General features: G+C 43.8%; 1 protein-coding gene across 7 annotated transcripts in view; it reads right to left on the reverse strand.

Annotated features, from left to right (window-relative positions):
- Positions 1-22,731, reverse strand: part of LOC132381517 (meiosis initiator protein-like) — a 112,812-nt gene that overhangs the window by 74,006 nt on the left and 16,075 nt on the right. For all 7 annotated transcript variants that reach the window (XM_059950990.1, XM_059950989.1, XM_059950994.1 and 4 more), the window contains 2 exons: positions 15,605-15,710; positions 12,942-13,100 (listed from right to left, as the gene is read on the reverse strand). In XM_059950990.1, the coding sequence (XP_059806973.1) occupies positions 12,942-13,100; positions 15,605-15,710 (265 nt within the window). The remainder of the gene's footprint in view (positions 1-12,941; positions 13,101-15,604; positions 15,711-22,731) is intronic.

The following is a 22,731-nucleotide window of genomic DNA, read 5'->3' on the forward strand; positions in this document are numbered from 1 at the left end:
GGAGAATTTTAGCAGGCCTATTCCCGTCTTCTGGTTTCATCTGGAAAAACAGGCATGGTTTGGCATCTGACTCTCCACTACGTAAGGCATAGCCACCCAGCGGTAGCCCCAAATTCCTCATAAGACTGTCTCTAGGCATCAGTTGGGAGAGCCTAACCTTTAAATCATTTTTCCTCTTGTTTCCTTGATTCTGCTAGGTAGCAGAGAACTCTGCTAGTTCATAAGCCTTTTGCAGTTCCTTCCTTATGTCAGACACATACTTAAGATAGGACTTCTGTGGCAAGTCTTCCCCGCTAATCCCAAAACTGAGGTCTACAGGCAATCTCACTTCACACCCCAATGTCATACAGTATGGCGATAATCTAATAGATTCATTCTGTGTACTGTTGTAATAGTGGACCAAATCCCCAATATGCTGACTCCATTTGCACTTCTTGCTGATATCCAGGGTTCCGAGCATTTCTAGCGAAATCCAGTTGAACCCCTCAAACTGGGGATCACTCTGACGGTGATAAGGTATGGTCCTCGATTTCTTGACTCCAAGCACGCGCAGTAACTTATGTATGAGCCTACTCTCAAAATCCCTTCCCTAATCACTGTGTATCCATCTTGGAAGGTCATAATAAATGAAATACTTTCCCATAACACTATGGCAATGGAAGATGCCCTCTGATCCTTTGTAGGGAAGGCATGCGCATATCTGGTGCAGTGGTTAGTAATAACCAAGACATTCGCACTGTTGCTGGAATCAGGCTCTAGGGAGAGAAGACCCATACATACTAAATCAAGTGGTCCCACACTTTGTAAATGGGATAAGGGAGCGATCCTCATGGGCAGCATCTTCCTCCGAATATATCGAAAGCACAACACAGTACTCTTCAATCTCAGGCTTCATTTGGGGCCAGTACAGCCAATCTTGGACCACTCCATAGGTCTTGTCAAATCCAAAAGACCTGAATCATCTTGAAGTGATCTCACACAATCCTCTGATGGTTCTCAGGCACAACCAACTGGGAACGCTGAGGCCTGTCTGAAGGGAGATGACCCTGTGTAGAACCTGGTTTGCTCCATTCTCTCATCAGTAGAGGTGTGGCAGGGTGTTTCACCTTTTCAACTTGGGCCATATCCTCCTCTGCAACAGCTGACCAAACAGTACCTATACAAGGATCATCTCACTGAGCTGCCGCAACTACTCAAGGTAGGCAACAGTTTCATATTCAGAGCGGTCAAGTCGCAGCAAGCTTGTGGAATGGCGCAACCAGAAGCCCCCAAATGATCCATAACTCTATCTTGCCATAGCTTTGCCTCTGATTTCCCCATGGCAGAAAACTGGCACTTTGCTTTAACTTCAGTGGCAGGAATGCTCTCCCGCTCTCCGTCCATTTCCAGCCCCTCATGCAAATGTCGGGACAACATATCCGCAACAATGTTCTGGCTCCCTGGCTGGTACTCCAGGCTGAAATCATAGGCAGACAACTTCACCAACCAATGATGAGACCATCCAATTTTGCCAAGATCAGGACATAAGTCAATGGATTGTTGTCAGTCCTCACCTCCAACTTGGTGCTATATAAATAGTCACTTAGTTTATCCACCACAGCCCATTTCAACGCCAGACACTCCGATTTGTGCATTGAGTAGTTTCGCTCGGAGGGTGACAGACTCCAGCTGACAAAAGCGATAGGTTTCAAACCCGTGCCCTGATCCTTATATAGCACACCTCCTAAGCCCTCTTGGCTGGTATCTGCATGCAGTACATATGGCAACTGGGGGTTTGCAAAGGGCAACACAGGTACATTAGTCAGCAGTACCTTTAGTGATTGGAAGGCCTCTCCACATTTGGCATCCCATCTTGCTCCAAAAGGCTCCAAAGGGCTAAGATAAAATTTACCATCTTCTCCATTCGTCCTCCTCCCTATTTTCCCCAAGAGGGGGTAACTGCACAGAAGCTGATTCAAAGGGTGACTCACTTTGGAGTAGTCCTTCACGAACCTCCAGTAATAGCCACAGGACCCAAGGAACCGTGAAGAGCATTCCCATTCTTGGGCCTTGGCCATATGGTCACCGCCTCTTTCTTGGACGGATCCGCAGCTACTCCATCCCATGAGACTATGTGTCCAACTTAGTTGACAGACGTCTGTTGTTAACTTTCCTGATCCAGGAGATTGTCTCTCCCCGGTTTTCTCACAGGAAAACTAGATATTATGGTCAATGGAAAAAGATGTGCTATCGGCATCCTCCACCTGAGGGTGACATCTCTCTCCGAGGTGTTCCCGACAATCATTGTCATCCTGTTTACATTAACAGCAATGGTTTCTGCAGTTCAGACTTCACCAGTACCCCAGCAGGTAAACGTGTCTCCTCTTCATGGTCTTCCGGTGCATTTACAAGGAGGGCCTTGGCATCAGGCATTCCAGGAAATTTGGCGCTTCCTGTCACTCTGGCTACTTCCCTAGGCCGTAACACAAAGGGTTTGGACTGGGTATACCACACAGTCCTCATTTGTGCTCATCATCCAGTCTAGGATGGGCTTGCACTTTCTCAAGAACAGCTCTGAACACTGAGTGAATAGGCAAGGTTTTCAGAAAACTCTCTCCAATCTTCTCCTTGCAGGGTCTCACTAGCCTTCTCACAAAAGGAATATTTGTTCCAAAAGAATGAAAGCTTCACCATTCTCAAACAGGTCTGGACAGACAAACACCAACGAATCAAGGTCCTCAGCTACTCCAAAATCTGCTTCCAAGAACTCCAGCTTCAACGACCAGTAACCATCATATGGGTAGTCATCAGTACTAAGGCCCCAAAGCTCTAAGGCACTGAGTGGTGTCAAAGGTAAATGCATCAAATACCAGTTGTAGAAGGATCTGTATAGTAGAGTAACCTGAAAACGTGTGTCAAGTATGGACACATGAGAGCTTGAACCCACTAAGCATTCAGGAATAGGGTTTGGCACTTGGGTGTGTCCCTTGATACATTGATTGGAATGTGATCCCCCTGAGTCACCAGGCTGTTCCCTCACTGGGTCTCTCCAAAGTTTCCCGACTTCCTCTTCTGGTTCAGTAACGCTTGGTCGCTTTTGGAAGGTTCTCCTGTCCCTCACACTCCCGCTTGAAATGTCCATCCTTACCACAGTTTTAACAGACAATGCCAGTCACTCCCCTGATCAAGGGACTCCACTCACAGGAACTTAAAACGTCCCACCACTGGGTCCAGCTCCCTATCGGCTGGTGGGAACACCAGTTCATATAACTGAGATACCTCAGCTTTTAAATCTTTCAAGAAACCCTGCAGAACTCCCACCTGTGTGGCATTAGGAGCTGCTTCAGCAACAGAGGCTACTACCAAAGACTGCCCTACTGAGAGCCCTCCAGCTCCTCCTCTCCTCCTCCACTGCATGTGCAATTTCCTCCTCTCTGACTTCTGATCAGCTCAACAAACAGGGGGGGGGGGGGGGTGACCTACAAGACAATCAGAGGATTAAAGCAATCATGTCACATGACTGTGCACCTTTGCCACTTGGTCCATCCTTAATTGATTTCTATTAGCCTGTAGGATGGTTCATTTAAGGTGCAAACAAAGCAGCTGTCTTTCTATCTGAAAAACGTAGGCAGTTTCTCCTCTTTCTCCTGGAATATACACCTGAACCTCACTATAAGCTCCAGTGGGCTGCGCTTCATGCCTAAAACATTTTCGAACACTTGCATATGGCACACAGAAGTGGCAAATGGGTCCTCTGCCTTTAAGGACTTTGCCATCTCAGCAGCCGGAGCTTTTGAACTTCAGTCGCCGTCTTTTCATGTTATTTGAGCACTGCCACTCATCCAGCAACTGAGATGTCTGCTCTGCCCAAGCCTCATATTTCTCCTCCCCCTCGGGGATGGCCTTTACTCCCAAAAACATTCCCAGCCTACAATAACTTTGGATCTCCTCCGGTGCACTTTGGCATTTATCTACAAGGGAGGTAGTTGCCAAAACCAACTTGGAGTTTTCACCACTTGCTGAAGGACTCAGTAGGCCTTTCACATCAGACAACTCCTTCCCCTCACTCCGCAGAAATGAGAGCAACTTGTCTTTAAAGTCTCCACCCTCAGCTACAGGAAACTTGACTTCCAGTTTGACACCCTCGCCTACACTCCCCTTCTCTAAAAGTATGAACAGCCCATGGCCTCGCCTCTCTAGATGCCCCAATCGTAACAGGTAGATTCACTCCCATCATGGCATTGCTTGTCTGAACTAAATCAACATCTTTGCACGCTGTTTGGTCAAACCACCATTCCATGATCATAGCTATCTTTAATACTGGAACTGAAAAAACTCCAAATCAGCAATTCATCTGGGCTGCGGATATCCACCCCGCTCAGAACACAAGCATTAGTTGTGAATAATATCTTTTTGAATCACACCAAAGCTTAATCTCTACAGCATCCATAATCAAGCATCTTAATCCTTTCCTGGGCACTAGTTTAAACACAGGCTTAAACACACAAACCACTTCATTAATTCTTACAGCAAATACACAGTATTAGTGAATCAGGACCTGGATGAGCCCCCAGAATGAAATCCCTTTTTACAGGGTCTCTAGAAACAGGGCTAGTTAGCACTCACTAAGCCAATGATTCAGTGGTGTGAAAACCACTTTTCTCAAACTCTATGACTTGGGTTGCTATGACTTGGGTCCCACCAGACCAGGAGAGCTGGGATATTTCGACCACCCACACCCCAATCTGAGTGAATACTGTGTAAATGCTGCCCACGTCGGCATGAAATAACAGATTGTACACTGCATATGAAAGGTGTATTTATGAATATCAACTTAATCAAACAGTTGTTAAAGAAGAAAGGGGAAAAAAGGCCCAATATAATTAAAACAGTAAAATGTGCACAATGTTGGAGCTCAAATCTTCCAAAAGCTGAAGGCATCCTTGTACTCATGGCACCAACTCCTATTCACCGATTACCAAAAGAATTTTCTATTGAACCACGCATTCTGGTTGGATCGAATCCTACCATCAGTTCTCTTGATCTTCTCTCTCCATCTCCCACCAAATAAGAGTCCCAACCCCTTTTGTGTCTGTCACAAAACCTCTTCACCCAGCTTTTTATTGAACCTTCTCCCAATTCCACCATCCCGACTGGCTGACCCGACATTCCAAAGCTGAACATCACAACCACTTATCTTTTACGGTAATCCAAACACTACCAGCAGAACACACTGCTTCTATAGAAAACTATTAAATGAAATACCCTACAAGGGTGTTACATAAATTTGCACAGTTATTATCTTTCACAGATGAGGTGAATACCCGAGTTGGTGCAGTCTTTCACTGATTCTGTTATGGTTATTATTCTATGGATTTCTTGAGTGTGCTTGCAAGACAAAGAATCTCAGGGTTGTACGTGGTGACATATATGTACTCTGATAATAAATTTACTTTGAACTTTGAGTATTTGATGAGTATACAAGGTTTATGGTATACAGATACCATAAACCTTGGCTGGCTGGTGGCGCAGTGGCATCAGTGCTGGACTTTGGAGTGAAAGCTCCCAAGTTTGAATCCAGCCGGCTCCAAAAAACCTGGAGAGGGATGGACTCCGCCAGGTTTCAGATGCCCAAGACACGCCGTATGATGAGCAATCACCAAAAAGATCGGTGAAAAAAGTTTCAGTCCTGATGAAGGGTCTCGGCCCGAAACGTCGGAAGTGCTTCTCCTTATAGATGCTGCCTGGCCTGCTGTGTTCCACCAGCATTTTGTGTGTATTGTTGGGTGAACAAAGTTTGTCATGGTGGCGCCCTGACAGCCCCACCAGCGGATAAGAAAACACACACACACACACACACACACACACACACACACACTAAAACTATGCCTATTTTGAGTTTGTAATATGTTACTGAGTGAAACAAAAAAATGACACCTACATGGGTCAACAGGAACATCTGATATATTGATAAGCAGAGTTTATGATCTGGAACAGACGTGCCAGCAGATTAAAACAATAGGGTTGTTGCCATGGGGAACTTCAAATTCCCTCATAAAAACAGAGACCTTCTGAATGCAAGAGGTTTAAATGAGGCAGAATTTGTTAGGTGCATCCAGGAGAGTTTCTTAAATCAATGTGTAGATAGTCTAACAAGGGAGGGGCTATACTGGACTGGGTATTGAGTAATGAGCCCGGCCAAATGACAAAACTTTCAGTAAATGAACAGTTAGGGAACAGTGAACACAACTCCCGAAGTTTTAAGCTAGCTATAGACAAGCATAAGTATGGACCTTGGCGGAGAGTATTAAATTGGAACAAGATAAATCAGACAACAACTCAGGAGAGTTAATTGGGAACAACAGTTTTGGGGCAAGCCCATATCCTACATGTGGAAGGTTCTAAGACCATCTGTACAGAGTACAGGACAGGTATGTTCCAGTAAGAATGAAGGACAAGGAGAACCTTGCATGTCTAATGAAGTTGATGAATTTTGTCAAGAGAAGAAGGAAAAATATGTAAAGCTTAAGAAGCTATAATCAAACACAGCCATTGAAGATTATAAAGAAGCCAGAAAAGAACTCATGAAGGGAATTAGGAAAGTCAAGAGGGGCCATGAAAAGTCTTTGACAATAGGATTAAAGAGAAGCCTAAGACATTCCATACATACATCAAGAGCAAGACAATAACTAGGCAGAGGGTGGGACTTCTCAAGGATAAAGGGGAAACATTTGCTTGGTTGTGGAAGATGCAGGTGAGGTCCTGGATGAGTACTCTACATCAGTATTTACCAAGAAGAAGGACATGGAGGTTAGGATGATCAGTGCTGAGAGTATCAATATGCTAGGGCATTTCAAGGTAGAGAAGATAGCGTTGGGTCTCTTAAAGAGTATTAAGGTGGATAGGTCCCCAGGGCTTGATGAGAAAGACCCCAAGTTATTGAGAAAGGCAAGAGATGAGCTTTGACCAATATTTTCATGTCCTCTCTAGCCACAGGTGAGATCTCAGAGGACTGGCGAGTAGCTAATGTTGTTCCATTATTCAAGAAGGGAACAAGGATAATCTTGGAAACTATAGACTGATGAATCTTACATCAGTGGTAGGGACATTACTGGAGAGAACTCTTAGGGTTATGGGTTATAAGCATTTGAACAACCAAAATTTGATTTTGGAAGAGGACAGCGAGGCTTGAGAGGAAGTGCGGCGGCGGCCATTTTCAAATTGTCCAATTGCTTCTCAGATCGGAGTTCTGAGAGGCGGGACTGCGCAGGCGCGTGAAGGAGGCCCGGGAAGGAGGGAAGATATATAAAGGAGATACTGAGTGAGGTAGTTCTCTTTTGGAAGAGGACAGCGAGGCTTGAGAGGAAGTGCGGCGGCGGCCATTTTCAAATTGTCCAATTGCTTCTCAGATCGGAGTTCTGAGAGGCGGGACTGTGCAGGCGCGTGAAGGAGGCCCGGGAAGGAGGGAAGATATATAAAGAACGCCGCCTTAAGAAGCGGGCAGCTTCGTTTGCGGGCAGCGGAGTGAGCCGGGCGCAGAGTGTAGGGCTTGGGCTCAGAGGGCTTAGGTGGAAGAGGGCACAGTAGGCTTATCTTTTAGTTCTTGTATTTTCAGTTATTTGGGAGGTATGAGTGTGAGGGCAGCTTGTTGTTCTCGGTGTCGGATGTGGGAGATCCTGGAGTCTCCGAGCCTCCCGGACATCCACATCTGCGCCAGGTGCGCCGAACTGCAGCTCCTGAGGGACCGAGTTAGGGAACTGGAGCTGCAGCTCGATGACCTTCGCCTGGTCAGGGAGAGTGAGGAGGTGATAGAGAGGAGTTACAGGCAGGTGGTCACTCCGGGACCATGGGAGGCAGATAGGTGGGTTACAGTCAGGAAGGGGAAGAGGCAGGTACTAGAGAGTACCCCAGTGGCTGTACCCCTTGACAATAAGTACTCATGTTTGAGTACTGCTGGGGGGGACAGCCTACCTGGTGGGAGTGACAGTGGCCGAGCCTCCGGCACAGAGGATGGCCCTGTAGCTCAGAAGGGTAGGGTTAGAAGAAAGAGGTCCATAGTAATAGGGGACTCAATAGTCAGGGGCTCAGACAGGCGTTTCTGTGGAGGTGACCAGGAGTCCCGGATGGTAATTTGCCTCCCTGGTGCCAGGGTTCGGGACGTTTCTGATCGCGTCCAAGATATCCTGGAGTGGGAGGGTGAAGAGCCAGAGGTCGTGGTACATGTAGGTACCAATGACATAGGAAGGAAAGGGGAAGAGGTCCTGAAACGAGAGTATAGGGAGTTAGGAAGGCAGTTAAGAAGAAGGACCGCAAAGGTAGTAATCTCGGGATTACTGCCTGTGCCACGCGACAGTGAGAGTAGGAATAGAATTAGGTGGAGGATGAATGTGTGGCTGTGGGATTGGAGCAGGGGGCAGGGATTCAAGTTTCTGGATCATTGGGACCTCTTCTGGGGCAGGAGTGACCTGTTCAAGAAGGACGGGTTGCACTTGAATCGTGGGGGGACCATAATCCTAGCGGGGAGGTTTGCTAGGGCTACAGGGCGGACTTTAAACTAGTAAGATGGGGGGTGGGAATCAATTTGAGGAGACTATGGGAGAGGAGGTTAGTTCACCAGTGGAGCAAGTAAATAGACAGTGTGTGAGGGAGGAAAGGCAGGTGATGGAGAAGGGATGCGCTCAGCCCGAAGATGTAGGGGAGAAGAAAGAAAAGGATAATAAATTTGAATGCATTGTTAGGGATCAAAAGAGAGGAGGAGATGGAGAGTATCTTAAATGTATCTATTTTAATGCTAGGAGCATTGTAAGAAAGGTGGATGAGCTTAAAGCGTGGATTGATACCTGGAATTATGATGTTGTAGCTATTAGTGAAACATGGTTGCAGGAAGGGTGTGATTGGCAACTAAATATTCCTGGATTTAGTTGCTTCAGGTGTGATAGAGTAGGAGGGGCCAGAGGAGGAGGTGTTGCATTGCTTGTCCGAGAAAATCTTATGGCGGTGCTTTGGAAGGATAGATTAGAGAGCTCCTCTAGGGAGGCCATTTGGGTGGAATTGAAGAATGGGAAAGGTGCAGTAACACTGATAGGAGTGTATTATAGGCCACCTAATGGGGCGCGTGAGTTGGAAGAGCAAATGTGTAAGGAGATAGCAGATATTTGTAGTAAACACAAGGTGGTGATTGTGGGAGATTTTAATTTTCCACACATAGACTGGGAAGCTCATTCTGTAAAAGGGCTGGATGGTTTAGAGTTTGTGAAATGTGTGCAGGATAGTTTTTTGCAACAATACATAGAAGTACCGACTAGAGATGGGGCAGTGTTGGATCTCCTGTTAGGGAATGCGATAGGTCAGCTGACAGATGTATGTGTTGGGGAGCACTTCGGGTCCAGTGATCACAATAGCATTAGCTTCAATATAATTATGGAGAAGGACAGGACTGGACCTAGAGTTGAGATTTTTGATTGGAGAAAGGCTAACTTTGAGGGGATGCGAAGGGATTTAGAGAGAGTGGATTGGGTCAAGTTGTTTTATGGGAAGGATGTAATAGAGAAATGGAGGTCATTTAAGGGTGAAATTATGAGGGTACAGAATCTTTATGTTCCTGTTAGGGTGAAAGGAAAGGTTAAAGGTTTGAGAGCACCATGGTTTTCAAGGGATATTAGAAATTTGGTTCAGAAAAAGAGGGATGTCTACAATAGATATAGGCAGCATGGAGTAAAGGAATTGCTCGAGGAATATAAAGAATGTAAAAGGAATCTTAAGAAAGAGATTAGAAAAGCTAAAAGAAGATATGAGGTTGGTTTGGCAAATAAGGTGAAAGTAAATCCGAAAGGTTTCTACAGTTATATTAAAAGCAAGAGGATAGTGAGGGATAAAATTGGCCCCTTAGAGAATCAGAGTGGTCAGCTATGTGTGGAACCGAAGGAGATGGGAGAGATTTTGAATGATTTCTTCTCTTTGGTATTCACTAAGGAGAAGGATATTGAATTGTCTAAGGTGTGGGAAACAAGTAAGGAAGTTATGGAACCTATGACAATTAAAGAGGTGGAGGTACTGGCGCTTTTAAGAAATTTAAAAGTGGATAAATCTCCGGGTCCTGACAGGATATTCCCCAGGACCTTGAGGGAAGTTTGTGTAGAAATAGCAGGAGCTCTGACGGAGATCTTTAATATGTCATTAGAAACGGGGATTGTGCCGGAGGATTGGCGTATTGCTCATGTGGTTCCATTGTTTAAAAAGGGTTCTAGAAGGAAGCCTAGCAATTATAGACCTGTTAGTTTGACATCAGTGGTGGGTAAATTAATGGAAAGTATTCTTAGAGATAGTATTTATAATTATCTGGATAGACGGGATCTGATTAGAAGTAGCCAGCATGGATTTGTGCGTGGAAGGTCATGTTTGACAAACCTTATTGAATTTTTTGAAGAAGTTACGAGGAATGTTGATGAGGGTAAGGCAGTGGATGTAGTCTATATGGACTTCAGCAAAGCCTTTGACAAAGTTCCACATGGAAGGTTAGTTAAGAAGGTTCAGTCGTTAGGTATTAATGCTGGAGTAATAAAATGGATTCAACAGTGGCTAGATGGGAGATGCCAGAGAGTAGTAGTGGATAATTGTTTATCGGGATGGAGGCCGGTGACTAGCGGGGTGCCTCAGGGATCTGTTTTGGGCCCAATGTTGTTTGTAATATACATAAATGATCTGGATGATGGGGTGGTAAATTGGATTAGTAAGTATGCCGATGATACTAAGGTAGGAGGTGTTGTGGATAATGAGGTGGATTTTCAAAGCTTGCAGGGAGATTTATGCCGGTTAGAAGAATGGGCTGAACGTTGGCAGATGGAGTTTAATGCTGAGAAGTGTGAGGTTCTATATTTTGGCAGGAATAATCCAAATAGAACATACAGAGTAAATGGTAGGGCATTGAGGAATGCAGAGGAACATAGAGATCTAGGAATAACTGTGCATAGTTCCCTGAAAGTGGAGTCTCATGTAGATAGGGTGGTGAAGAGGGCTTTTGGAATGCTGGCCTTTATAAATCAAAGCATTGAGTACAGAAGTTGGGATGTAATGCTAAAGTTGTACAAGGCATTGGTAAGGCCAAATTTGGAATATTGTGTGCAGTTCTGGTCACCGAATTATAGGAAAGATATCAATAAATTAGAGAGAGTGCAGAGATGATTTACTAGGATGTTACCTGGGTTTCAGCAATTAAGTTACAGAGAAAGGTTGAACAAGTTAGGTCTCTATTCATTGCAGCGTAGAAGGTTGAGGGGGGATTTGATCGAGGTATTTAAAATTTTGAGAGGGATAGATAGAGTTGACGTGAACAGGCTGTTTCCATTGAGAGTAGGGGAGATTCAAACTAGAGGACATGATTTGAGAGTTAGGGGGCAGAAGTTTAAGGGAAACACGAGGGGGTATTTCTTTACTCAAAGAGTGATAGCTGTGTGGAATGAGCTTCCTGTAGAAGTAGTAGAGGCCAGTTCAGTTGTGTCATTTAAGGTAAAATTGGATAGGTATATGGACAGGAAAGGAGTGGAGGGTTATGGGCTGAGTGCGGGTAGGTGGGACTAGGTGAGATTAAGGGTTCGGCATGGACTAGGAGGGCCAAGATGGCCTGTTTCCGTGCTGTGATTGTTATATGGTTATATGGTTATATGACCTAATTACAGCAAGCCAGCATGGCTTTGTGTGGGGTAAGGCGTGTCTTACTAACACGACTGAGTTCTTTTGAAGAGATGATAAGGGTGATTGATGATGGTAGCTGAGGGTATTGTTCACATGGATTTTAGTAAGACGTCTGACAAGGTCCCTCATGGGAGGCTCATCCAGAAGATTGAGATGCATGGGATCCAAGGTGATTTGGCCATTTGGGTCTAGAACTGGCTTGTCCATAGGAGAAAGAGGATAGTGGATGAAGGGACTTATTGTAGCTGGAGATCTGTGATTAGTGGTGTTCCGCAGATATCTGTACTGAGACTGCTGGTGTTTGTGATGTATAAAATGATCTGGATAAAAATGTAGATGGGTGTGTTGCAGATGATCACTGGTGTGGATAGTATAGAAAAGTGGCAAAGAATCCAATGGGATGTAGATAAGTTGCAGATATGGGTGTAAACTTGGCCAAAGTGAAGCATTGCACCTTGGTAAGTCAAATGCGAAGCGACGGTACACTGTTAAGAGCAAGATCTTTAACAATTTGATGAGCAGAGGGATCTTGGGGTCCGAGTTCATAGCTCCCTGAAAGTGGCTACACAGATTGATAGGGTGGTTAAGAAGGCAAATGGCATGCTTGAATTTATTAGTCGAGGTAGTGAGTTCAAAAGTCAGGATGTTGTAGTTTTATTAAACCCTAGTTAGGCTGAGCCTGGAGTATTGCATACAGTTCTTTTTGCCCCTTTATAGGAAGGATGACGAGGCTTTGGATATGGTGCAGAAGAGGTTTACCAAGACGTTGTCTGGATTAGAGGGCATATTTCACAACAAGAGGTTGGACAGACTTAGATTGTTTTCTCTGGAGCAGCAGAGGATGAGGGGAGATGTGATGGGAGTTTATAAGATTATGAGGAGCATAGATAGAGTAGACAGACAGTATCTTTCTTCCAATGATTGAAATGTCTAATACTAGAGAGCATGCATTTGGGGTGAAGGGGGTAATTTCAAAGGAAAAGCGAAGGGCAAGTTTTTTAACATAGAGAGTGGTGAGTGCCTGGAATGCGTTCCCTGGAGTGGTGGTAGAGGCAGAAACATTAAAGACTTTTAACAGACCTTTAAATAACATATGAATATGAGGACAATTAAAGGCTATGGATATCGTGTAGGCCAAAGAGATTATTTTAATTAACCATATGATGACTAATTTAATTGGTTTGGCACAATATTGTGGGCTGAAAGGCCTGTTCCTGTTCTGTAGTGTTCTATGTTCTATAATAGATGAATCCATGTCCAGAATTCCATACCTGTCTTTTCCACCCACTTCTTTTTCCTAGATTTGGAACAGATATTCCTCAGCCTCATTTTCTTGAAGCTTGGAGATGAGGAAGGACTGCTTATCTCTTCTGTATTACTCTGAACAGCCTCCTCTGTACTTGTAGACTCCACTCTGTTTAAGCAGCATTCTAGCAAAGAAAAATTAGCATAGCTATTAATGAAAGAAATGTTAAATAAATAATTTCCTTCTACATCTTACCTTTTACATGCAAAAACATTACAAGCCAATTCAGTGCAAAAGCTATCTATCTAACTTTGACTGATATTGCAGATCAGAGTTGGTAAGGGAGAGGTGAAACAGCAAAATGACCTTGGAAGATCCTGAGGCTGTAAAAGGCTCAAGTTCACATTTATTGCCATGGGCAAGCATACCCAGGGTAGTACTGGTAGTGAGTATGATGCTCTCCTAAGGGGTTATTCCCTTATTGAGAACACCTGGATGTAACCTTGTGTGTAACATGGGGAGACAGCCACCACTTGGTCCTTGACAGATCGGGGTCAGGGTCAGGGTCCAGTGGCATAGCATCCAAACAACTGGGGACCCTTCACTGCTGCAGCCTTCCTCCCACTGCCATTGTTATGTGTCATCATCCTCAGCCAGCTCCACCACTGAGGTCTTGGTTGGATCGCTCTTTATCTGGAATTTCCTCCCTTGACCTCACCACCATGGGTGACCCTACCAGCATCGCTCTCAGGATCTCAGGAACTCACAAGATTCTCCACCATGACAAGGTGATAATTCTTGGAGAAGGGTATAAATGGGGTCCAGAATATGAATGCCATGAAAATTTACCTTGCAGCAGTAGTACAGTACATTACCAACATGAGAAAGGCAAGTTACAATGAATTTAAATTAACATAAGTTTACATAATTAAATACATAATTTACATAACAAGATAAGTATAATAACACTGATGCAAGTTGAAGAAATATAAAGATGAGGGAATGTTAGGGTATTTCCATGTCTGATGGCAGTGGGGAGAGAACTGTTGTTGAACACTGAGGTGTGGGTCTTTAGGCTTCTGTATCTCCTGCCTGAGGGCAGCATCGAGAAGAGGGTAAAGCCCAGAGAAGGGGGTAAAGCCCAGTTCCTGATGATGGTTGTAAACTTCCTGAGACATCACCCCTTGTAGGGGTTGGAGAGGGTAGTGATAAAGGCATGGCTTATCAGATGAGGAACATTTGATGACTCTGGGCCTGTTACTCATTGGAATTCAGGAGAATGGGGGGGGGGGGGGAAGAATCTTATTGAAACCTTTCGAATGTTGAAAGGCCTCAATAGAGAGGATGTTTCCTATGGTGGGGGAGTCTAAGACAAGTGGATGCAGCCTCAGAATAGAAGGATGACCCTTTAGGATAGAGATGAGGAGGAATTTCTTAAGCCAGAGAGTGGTGAATCTGTGGAATTCATTGCCACAGGTGGCTGTGGAGGGTCATTGGGAATAACTAAAGCAGAGGTTAATATATTTTTGATTAGTTAGGGTATGAAGAGATATGGAGAGAAGGCAGGAGATTGGGTTTGACAGGGAAATGGATCAACCATGATGAATGGCGGAACAGACTCAGTGGGCCAAATGGCCTAATTCTGCTCCTATCTCTTATGTTTTATGGCCTTATGTAGGGATGGTCAATATTTAAAAAGGATACATTGAAATGAGAAAAGGTCATCTGACCCATTCACAGCTCATTAATCCAAAAGGTTATGAATATTTTGAAAGTTAAATCAGCAAAATTATTTTCTCAGGGAGTAGGGCTGCAGAGATCTGTGTATTGTGGGCTTTGACCTTAATTCAAATATATCATCCGTTTTTCATAAACACAATAGATTTTTGCAGATGCTGTACATCCAGAGTAATACAAAATGCTGGAGGAACTTAGCAGGTCAGGCAGCATCGATAGAAGGAAATAAACAGTTGACATTTCAGGCCGAGTCCCAATGAAGGGTTCTGGCTTGAAATCTGTTGTTTATTCTTCTCCATAGATGTTCCTCCAGCATTTTTATGTTGCTCTGGTTGGTTTTTTAATTTTATTTTTTTATTCTTCCATCAGAAAGGAGAGACCCCAGAGGCCAAACTTGTATTTTTAACACATTGGTACAAGAGATATTTCTATATCCTTCAAGCAGCAGTTTAAAGATGACAAGGAATGAACAATAAATTGTCCCTTAACTAAAATAACTCATAATGATCACACATTGCATCAGCAAGTCCCAAAATTCCCAAGAGTACCTTGGGATTCTCAGTCTCAGAATTCTACATCCCTTCTTCAGGGATGTAAGGGGAACTTCATTCTGAGGTTGGCAGAGTATTGAACAGACTGCTGGTAAAAGTGGTGGATGCAGATATGATTCCAACATATGGATAAGTACATGGATGGGAGAGGTATGAAGGTCTTAGTGAGGGTTGATGGCACTAGGTAGAATAACTGTTCTGCATGGTCCAGGTGGAACAAAGGACCTGTGTCTGTGCCTTGGTGCTCTATGATTCTACTTATCAATGTGCTGTCAAGCGTGAGCCTGGGACAAGGAACTAACACTAGCCCACCATGCCAGGTACACATAAGATTCTGGTAACTTGCGGTCCGGTTGTAGAATGTAAAGGTGGTTCTTCAGTTGAGATTCCGTGTGCTCACCATTTTCATCTATCTCCACAGAATGATTCTTTAGCAGGGACTTAGCATTGCTGATGTGCCTATTAAGAAATGCGATGTACAGCAAAACCTGGTTCAGAACCTCCTTCTGTAAAAGAAAAGAGAACTTACTTCTACCCATTCAACACCTCCACCCATTATCACATCCCATCACCACCACTTTACTTCCGGTCAGAGTCACCTTATGTACAGATACTCCTGTACCCAGCATCACTTTATGGACATTCAATCAGTCTATGTATGTAAGATAATCTTATGTATTTACACGTTTTGTGTTCTTTATGCTTATTGTGTTTTTATACTGCACTGGACCAGGAGTAATATTTAGTTTCCCTTTACATTTGTGTACTGCGGAATGACAATAAACAATTTTGAATCTTGAGACAATATTTCAGGATCTGTAAGAACTTTTAAATGTAGTTCAGACAAATAAGTATTTCTGAAGTGCAGTTCCAATTGCACAGCAGTCAATCACGACAGCTAAATAGCTAAAGGTCCACAAACAGCAGAAAATTTACAGCTAATGAATCTATACGCGCATTCCCACCCCACCCTCAGCAAGTGGTTGTCATTTTGATGGCCCTGGCCGAGGACATGGGCCTGTAGCTTGGGTATCTGTGTGAGAGGGAGAGAGAGAGGAATGGGAAAGGGGTTTGTTTTGTTGTTGTTGTTCTGCTGAAGACTGTGCACACTACTTCGGTGTCAGAATGCATGGCAACACTTGTGGACTGCCTCTAGCACATCCTCAGGTGTATTGATTGTTAACACAAATGATGCATTTCACTCTATGATTCGATGTACACATGATAAATAAATCTCAATCTGAATTCACATTCTGTTGACACCTGAGTAGCCTCCAACCTGATGGCTTGAACATCAATTTCTCCTTCTGCTAAACAAATTTCCCCCCCCACCTCCTCTATTCCCCACTCTGAACATTTACCCCTTCTCACCTACCTATTCCTTGCCCCTGGGTCCCCTCCTCCTTCACTTTCTCCTATGGTCCACTCTCCTCTCCTATCAGGTTCCTTCCTCTCCAGCCCTTGAGCTTTCCCATCCACCTGCCTTCACCTATCACCCTCCAGTTAGCCTCCTTCCCCTCCTCTCCCACCTTTTTATTCCAGCATCTTCCCCCTTCCTTCTCAGTCTTGAAGAAGGGTTTTGGCCCGAAACATTGACTGTTCATTCCCCTCCACAGATGCTGCCTGACCTGCAGAGATCCTCCAGCATTTTGTGTGTGTTGCTTCGGATATTAAAATACTTGGCTAAGATAAGAAGGTTTAAGGAGAAAGGTAGCAGGTTGAGAAGTGATCTGAGGAGATGTTTTTACACACAGAGGTGGCTGGAGGTGGAATGTATACCCTAAAGAGTTGGTGACAACAATTAATCTTACAACACGAGAAACAATTCGACAGGCACAGAAGGCCTAATGAGGGTAAATAGCAGTGGTGTAGATAGACACAATGGGTGGGTCAATAGACCTGGTTCTGTGCTGCACAACTCTATGGATGAAATGCCCTCACATCTTGAGAATATCAATAAAGAGACAGTGTTTCGCTTAACATCTTGTTTGAAAGGTAGGACTTCCTAGCACCTCCAACTTTTTGAGCACTCAGTTATGTGGGCTGAACGTCGATTTCTCAGCATGGAACTTGAAGCCATGACCTTTAGACAAGAGAGGAGACAATTGGTGGAAGGGAGGCAGTGACTTCATGTAAGATCAGTGGCCACTCTATTAGGTACACCTGCTCATTAATGAAACACCCAGCCGAAGTTCTGTAAGAAAAAATGTCTTGTTAGTGAGGGAGGTCAGAGAGGAATGGCCAGACTGGTTCAAGCTGACAGGAAGGCAACAGTAACTCGAATAGTCATGCGTTACAACAGTTGCGTGCAGAAGAGTGTCTCTGAATGCACAACACATCGAACTTTGAAGTGGATGGGCGACATCAGCAGCTTGAACATACACTAATAAAGTGGCTACTGGGTGTACATACACAGTATTCAGCAGTGGTCCGACTAATATTGTACCAGGAGCTCAATGCTCTTACAGTCGATATCCCAATGTATGTAGGCTGGCCCCCCAAATGTCTTTATCACCACTTAGCGATTCTTTAGTGTCACAGAGAACGTAGAGCAATACAGCACATGAACAGCCCTTTGGGTCACAATACCTGTGCCTACCCTGATGGCAAATCAATCTGCTTGTAAACACTTCAATATTCTTCCACTCCCTGCATGTTCCTGTGTCTTTCCAAATGTCTCTTAAACTCCACTATCGTGCCCATTTCCACTACCAAACCTGGGAGTCCATTCCAGTCACCCATCGTGGAAATCATTATCTTGATCACGTTTTCATGATCTGCACTCCAGTCCAAACCCCATCGGTTAACTTTAACATTTATTTTTAAAGGTACCTCCTGCACCTAATAAAGTGGGCATGAGTGTATTTAAAAGCTAAATACCGTCACTTTAGATAAATAAATATTCAAGGTAGCAGTAAGACTGAAGTTAGAACTGGAAACACTGATTATGCACAATGTTTGATAAAGGGGGAAGACACAATTTGGGTGGCGATCAGCCCAATACAAATGGGAACTGACAACAGGATGTCCATCTATTTCCTAATTAAAGACAAATTCACTAAGTTCCTGTTCATATTTGATCTGATCAGCTGTGGGCAAATAAGCAGAAACAAAGAAATCATAAGAAAGTGTAGTAATATCTTTGCATCCTCATATTTGGCAACGGAGTGGAATTTTGACAAGTCTAAACTCAGTCCTATTTTGCTTTTAACCGTCATTCTAACGCAGGCATAAGACAGCCAGATGTACAGCATAAATACAAGAGGTTCTGCAGATGCTGGAAATGTTGAGCAACACACAAAATGCTCGGCAGGTCAGGTAGCATCACCTGATGTCACGAACATTGATGCCTTCAACATCCAATAATTTCTCCATCTCTCATTCTCTCTTTTCCCATTCCTCATTCAGGTTATCCTCTCAATTCTTTCTCGCTTGCCCGTCATTCTCTCCTTCTTCCCATTCTTCCTCTCCTCTTCTTTCATACTTCTTCTTCAGCCCTTTACCTCTTCCACCTATCACCTCCCAGTTTCTGACTTCATCCCTCCATCCCAAACATACTCACCATTCCCCTCAATTGGTCAACCACCACTTGTACTCCTCCACTGACCTTCTTATTCTGGCTTCTTCCCCCTTCCTTTCTAGTCTTGATGAAGGGTCTCAGTCCGAAACGTCAACTGTTTGTTTCCCTCCATAGATGCTGCCTGACTTCCAGATGTAGGGCACTTTTTTTTAACATTCCACTGCCCAGAAAAGCAGCATAAAGTTTGATGACATTTCTTACTATTATCAGAGTGAATTGCAACTCAGCATCAAAGCAGTACACCAATCTCAATCACATTGCCTATGTTCGTTCATTAGTCCCATGTTGTATGACATTGGCAATCAGTTGCTTCCAGCATAGCTATACCCACTCATGAGGAAGCTTTCGGAGTAAACCCTGAGGAAAATATGAAGCTGGAGTCTCTCGTTAAGTTCAATGTTGACTCCTGCAATGCCACTGGTGGCAAAATGTATTAGCATCTGCCGTTCCTTTAAACTTATCAGCTGCGTGGAGAGGGGAGTCAGTTCTCCATACTGTGCTAGCCTCGTTTACGTGCCGACTTGTGAATCATGTAGACAACTGGAACACAACCTCTATGGTCAATCCTGACAAGTTAGGCATGTGGGCCAATGATTAACAACCGGCTTTCAATCAAGATATATGTGAGATATCACACTACAGTAGGACTTGTACAGTGAATGGTTGGGCCCCTGGGAAGTGTTATGGAACAACGTACCTAGGAGCGCAGTGCATAGTTCACTAAAAGCAGCATCACAGATACACAAGGTAATGATATCCTGGTCTGACATGTTTGACATGCTGGTCTTCATCAATCAGGGCACTGCATACGCTGCAGTTACATAAAAGTAGGTGAGGCTGCATTTGGAGAATGTGCACAATCTTGGTTGTCCTGTAATAGGAAAGATGTTACTACGGTATAAAAACTGCAGAAAAGATTTACAAGGATATGCCTGGACCTGGTGGGCCTGAATTACATGGAGGGGCTGTGTCACCTAGAATCTCATTTCCTGGAATGTAGGAGATTGAGAGGTGACCTGGTAGTCAAGATCATAAGAAGCGTAGATAGGATGAAAGCACAGTGTTTTTTTTTGCAGGGAGAGGTTGCTAAAAGAGGGCATAGTTTGAGACTAGGGTGGTGAAAGATTTAAGAGAAACAGATATCAGGAGTAGCTTCTTCACATAGAGGATGGTGTGTATTTGGAAAGAGCTGCCAGAAATAGTGATTGAGGTGAACACAGATTTGGATTGACATCTAAAACTTTGAGAAACTTCTACGTTAGAGTAGTTGAAAGTATATTGTCTGGCTGCATCACAGCCTGATATGGAAACACCAATACCCTTGAATGGAAAACCCTACAAAAAATAGCGGATACGGCCCAATCCATCAGGGGTAGAGCCTTCCCCACCATTGAGCACATCTACATGAAAACTGTCACAGAAAAGCAGCATCCATCATCAGGGACTTCCACCACACAGGACATACTCTGCTGTTGCTGTTGCCATCAGGAAGAAGATACTAGAGCCTCAGGACCTTTGCCACTAGATTCAGGAACAGTTACTACCCCTCAGCCATCAGGCTCTTGAACCAAAGGTGATAACTTCACTCAACCTCACTGACCCCATCATTGAAATGTTCCCACAATCAATGGACTCACTTTCAAGGACTCGTCACCTCATGTACAATATGTATTGCTTATTAAGTTTAAGGGAAACTTCTTCGCTCAGAGGGCCGTGAGAGTGTGCAATGAGCTGTCAGCACAAGTGGTGCATACAAGTTCAATTTCAAGACTTAAGAGAAGTTTGGATAGGTATATGGAGGTTTATGATTCCAGTGAAGGTCAATGGAGGGGTGGGCAGTTTAAATGGTTTTGGCATGGATTAGATAGGCTCAAGGGCCTGTTTCTGTGCTGTACTTCCCTATAATTCTACATATTATTATTATTATTTCTTCTTTTTGTATTTGCACAGTTTGCACTCTTCTGCACTCTGGTCACATGCTCAAGTTGGAGAGTCTTTCATTAATTCTGTTATGGTTAGTATTCTATAGATTTACTGAGTATGCCCACAAGAAAATGAATCTCAGGGTTGTACATGGTGACATTTATGTACCTTGATCATAAATTTGCTTTGAACTTTGAACATTAGCAACATTCAAAGGCTATCTAGCAAAGTCCATGGATGGACAAAGATTAGAGGGCAATGGGTAAACACAGGAAGATGGGCAACACAATCGTGATAGATACGTTAGACTGAAGGGCCTGTTAATGTGCTGTATGAATCTATAACTCTAAGAGGAAACAAAGATTAAAAGACTGCATCTAACTAATGCCATCCAAGCATTATCCTCTGACTACTTGTGGTTTACTGGGGTTGCTGACGTGGCTAGACGCATTGTAGATTTACACCATTAAATGAGTAATAGCGCCTGTGCATGTGATCTCAGTACCCAGTCACAAGGCACACAATGTACAGAAATACTATGTTTATGTAGAATTGTAAAGAATATGCACATGCTAATTGCTGAATGTGCTTTCATTCTTTGCTTACTGATGGGTAAGAAGTTTGTGGAACAGTATTGTGTTAGTTTTGATTGAACAGTGGAACTAGGCTGAAATGGTATGAGTGAGATCCCAGTGGTTATTTCTGCAGGGGATCCCAGTGGTTATTTCTGCTGGATATCCCCTAAGTTCTACATTTTATCATTACCCTCCCTGCAGACACAATTCTCCATTTTCTGTATGACCACTTTATTCTGTACATCTTGTACCTAATAAAGTGGATATTGAGTGCATGTTCGAGGTCTTCTGCTGCTGTAGCCCATCCATTTCCTGGTTCATTCAGAGATTTTATTCTACTCTCATGGTTACTTAAGTTACTGTCGCCTTCCTGTCAGCTTGAATCATTCTGGTCATTCTCCTCTGACCTCTCTCATTAAGAGTGCTGAATCTCTGGAATTCATTGCCACAAGTGCCTGTGGAGGCCAAGTCACTGGGTATACTTAAGGCAGAGGTTGAGATACTGATTAGTCAGGGCATACGGAGAGAAGGCCAGAGATTGGGGCTGAGAAGGAAAATGGATCAGTCATGATGAAATGGCGGAGCAGACTCAATGGGCCAAATAGCCCAATTCCACCCATATATCAGGTGGTCATTAACAAATCGTTTTCGCCCACAGAACTGCAGCTCACTGGAGTTCACACCACTCTCTGCAAACTCTAGACACTGTTGGGTGTGAAAATCCCAGGAGATTAGCACTTTCTGAGATACTCAAACCACCCTTTCTGGCACCAACAATCTTATTCCACAGTCAAAGTCACTTAACTCACATTTCTTCCCCATTCCAATGCTTGGTCTGAACAACAAATGAATCTCTTGACTATGTGTGCATGCTCTTATGCATTAAGTTGCTGACACATGATTGGTTGATTAAATATTTGTATTTGCATTTGGTGTACCTAATAAAGTAGCCACTGAGTGTAGCTGCAGATGATACTCAGCACTGGTACAATGAGCCAAATGATATCATTTTATAACGATGAACATTAATAGAAAATGGTCAGAACATTAAACATTGTCATTTCAACTGAATGAGGAACATGCTGTGTCTTCATTCCATTTGCCTTCTTTAGTTCAACAAGGTTTCATGATTGAAAAAGATACATTTGAGTCAACATACACATGCAAGGAGGATCACACACAAAATTCTGGAGGAACTCTGCAGGTCAGGCAGCATACATGGAAATCTTCCAGGAAGGATGCCTGTCTGTTCGAAAACTGAAGATCTATAAGTTCTTGCCAGGAAATGGCTTCTATTTGCTCTTTGGCTAATACAAAATTCATCAATCTCGATTGAACACTCACCCCTTTAACTCCAAATATTCCCGTGGTTGGGTATTAGTTTTGATAAATTATTGTCACATGTACTGAGATAAAGTGAAAAGTTTGTCTTGCATACTCTCCATACAG

The sequence above is a fragment of the Hypanus sabinus genome, chromosome 26 (assembly GCF_030144855.1).
Source record: "Hypanus sabinus isolate sHypSab1 chromosome 26, sHypSab1.hap1, whole genome shotgun sequence".
Classification (NCBI taxonomy): domain Eukaryota; kingdom Metazoa; phylum Chordata; class Chondrichthyes; order Myliobatiformes; family Dasyatidae; genus Hypanus; species Hypanus sabinus.